Source organism: Engraulis encrasicolus, chromosome 1 (genome assembly GCF_034702125.1).
Source record: "Engraulis encrasicolus isolate BLACKSEA-1 chromosome 1, IST_EnEncr_1.0, whole genome shotgun sequence".
NCBI lineage: Eukaryota > Metazoa > Chordata > Actinopteri > Clupeiformes > Engraulidae > Engraulis > Engraulis encrasicolus.
The window spans coordinates 44,182,261-44,184,760 of NC_085857.1; the positions used below are offsets into that span (position 1 = coordinate 44,182,261).

General features: G+C 48.2%; 1 protein-coding gene across 1 annotated transcript in view; it reads left to right on the forward strand.

The window, feature by feature from the left end:
• Positions 1-1,034: 1,034 nt before the first annotated feature.
• The window catches only part of LOC134457433 (heparan sulfate glucosamine 3-O-sulfotransferase 6-like), a gene marked incomplete at its 5' end in the record, with an annotated part of 1,981 nt that continues 515 nt past the window's right edge, over positions 1,035-2,500 (forward strand). The window contains one exon of the mRNA XM_063209451.1: positions 1,035-2,500. This exon is cut by the window's right edge and continues 515 nt beyond it. Coding sequence (XP_063065521.1) covers positions 1,035-1,898 — 864 coding nt within the window.

Here is a 2,500-nt window from a genome sequence, read left to right on the forward strand (position 1 = left end):
CTGTAAACCGTGTTTGTGCCATTGTGTTATTTTCATCGTCTGTATTTCTGAAGAAACACTTTCTCCCTGTGACCAAAAACAGCGTAGTTGTAGTTGTAGTTGTAGTTGTAGTTGTAGTAAACAAACAAAACAGCATATTTTAATCCGCAATTTGAGTTTGAAATAACAGTGTTTGTGCCGTTTTTTTTCTTTTCACTGTCCATTCCGCTTCCAAATAAAATGATTCTTATTCTCAGTGACCACCATGTTACAATAAAGCAAGCCAGACTATAATCACTTCCACAAGTGCCCATTCAGCTCGTCAGAAACTCAAACTGCCCCAAGACATCTTGTTTTTTTTCCTGTCCTCAGACGTTCTTTCAACACACACACACACCCACACACACACACACACACACACACACACACACAAATACACACACACACACACACGCACACGCACATGCACACACACTCACACACTCACACACACTTCGAATGACCTTGTTTTACCTCTTCAATTCAATCAGATGATCATTCAACCAGCCAATCACCTGGCATGTGAATTGGACATTTGGTCATTTGGAATATGTGGCACTGGATTGTAACTAATGATTCCATTTTGGCCATCACTGTTGATGTCATCAAGCTAGCGCTGTAACAACATCCACATTTTACTTCCACATGTGCTAAACAATGCATGCAGTGACGTACTGTAAACATGTGCCTGGCATAGTGAGCGCAATTAATCTATTTCGACTTTTGAATGGTGACAGATCTCCATGCTGACTCTCTCTCTCTCTCTCTCTCTCTCTCTCTCTCTCTCTCTCTCTCTCTCTCTCTCGCTCTCTCTCTCTCTCTCTCTCTCTCTCTCTCTCTCTCTCTCTCTCTCTCTCTCTCTCTCTCTCTCTCTCCAGTGTATTCCCCAAAAAGAGTCTGATGCCCTGCACTCTGGTTATGTCCTTCCATACTGACACTTATTTCCCTCTTTTCGCCCCCCCCCCTCCTTCCCCCCCTCCTTCCACCCCCTTCCTCCTTCCCTCTCTTTTGTTCCTCTCTACTACAGGAGTCTGATGCCGCGCACCCTGGAGGGCCAGATCACCATGGAGAAGACCCCGTCGTACTTCGTGACGCGCGAGGCCCCCCGGCGCGTCCACGCCATGAACCGCCACACGCGCCTCATCGTGGTGGTGCGCGACCCCGTGACGCGCGCCGTGTCCGACTACGCCCAGACGGCCAGCAAGACGCCGGGGCTGCCGTCCTTCCAGGGCCTGGCTTTTAAGAACACGAGCACCACCTCTGTGGGTTCAATGCCCTCTAACATGGGTGCAATGCCCTCGTCATCATCATCATCATCATCATCATCATCAGGAGCAGCAGCAGCATCTTTATCATCATCATCATTATCATCGTCGTCAGCGTTGAGGAATTCCACCCTCACCTCCTCAAACACAAGACAATCATCATCATCATCATCATCTTCTTCCTCTTCTTCATCATCATTGTCATCGTCCTCTTCATCATCGTGGGGGCTCGTCGACACCTCCTGGAGCGCGGTGCGCATCGGCGTCTACGCTAAGCACCTGGAGGCGTGGCTCCGCTACTTCCCGCTGAGCAGCTTCCTGTTCGTGAGCGGCGAGCGATTGGTCAGCGACCCGGCGGGCGAGATGGCGCGCGTCCAGGACTTCCTGGGTCTGAAGAGGGTGGTGGGCTCCAAACACTTCTACTTCAACCAGACCAAAGGGTTCCCCTGCCTGAAGAAGCCGGAGGGGAGTAGCAGGCCGCGGTGTTTGGGGAAGTCTAAAGGGCGCGCTCACCCCAGAATACCACAGGGGGCGCTAAAGAGACTCAGGGAGTTTTACCGGCCCTTCAACCTCAAGTTCTACCAGATGACCGGGCATGACTTTGGATGGGACTGACTGAGATAAAAAAAAAATCTGAGTGAAAAATAACTCCATTGCCGTGGATAAAAGCACAAGGCATCAGGCACCATAGTCCCTTTGGCTGGGTGGGGATTATGGTGGATGAAGTTGGGGTGTCTTTCATCATGATATGACATTTGACCCCCAAACTCTCTGAAACAACTTTTTTTTGTCTGTAAGGGCCACAAAGCACATTCAACATCAGGTTTTGCCACAAGGCTGGGAAAATATAAGTGCATATAAGATGAAAATATCATGCGTAAGGGTGGGGAGCATTGGTGTAGAAGGGTGCCTTGACATTTAACCCCTATACTCTGAAAGTGGCACAATTTGTGTTGTGTTGTTTTTACAGACTTTGTCTGGGAGTTGGGTTGATGGGTGTGGTTGGGTGAATTCCAAGGCCATGTAACACTATTCCCATACATTCTCTCCATTCACAACATTTTTTGAGACAAAACAGAAACCAAACTGCTGTTTAAAATAAAAATAAAAATAAAAAGAGAAAGATTTTTATTAACAGACAAATGTCACCAGGGACTGGATTTTTGGCTGATGTAGGGAGTAATGAGAAGGCAGCCTTCAAGAAGGGGGGAGGATTG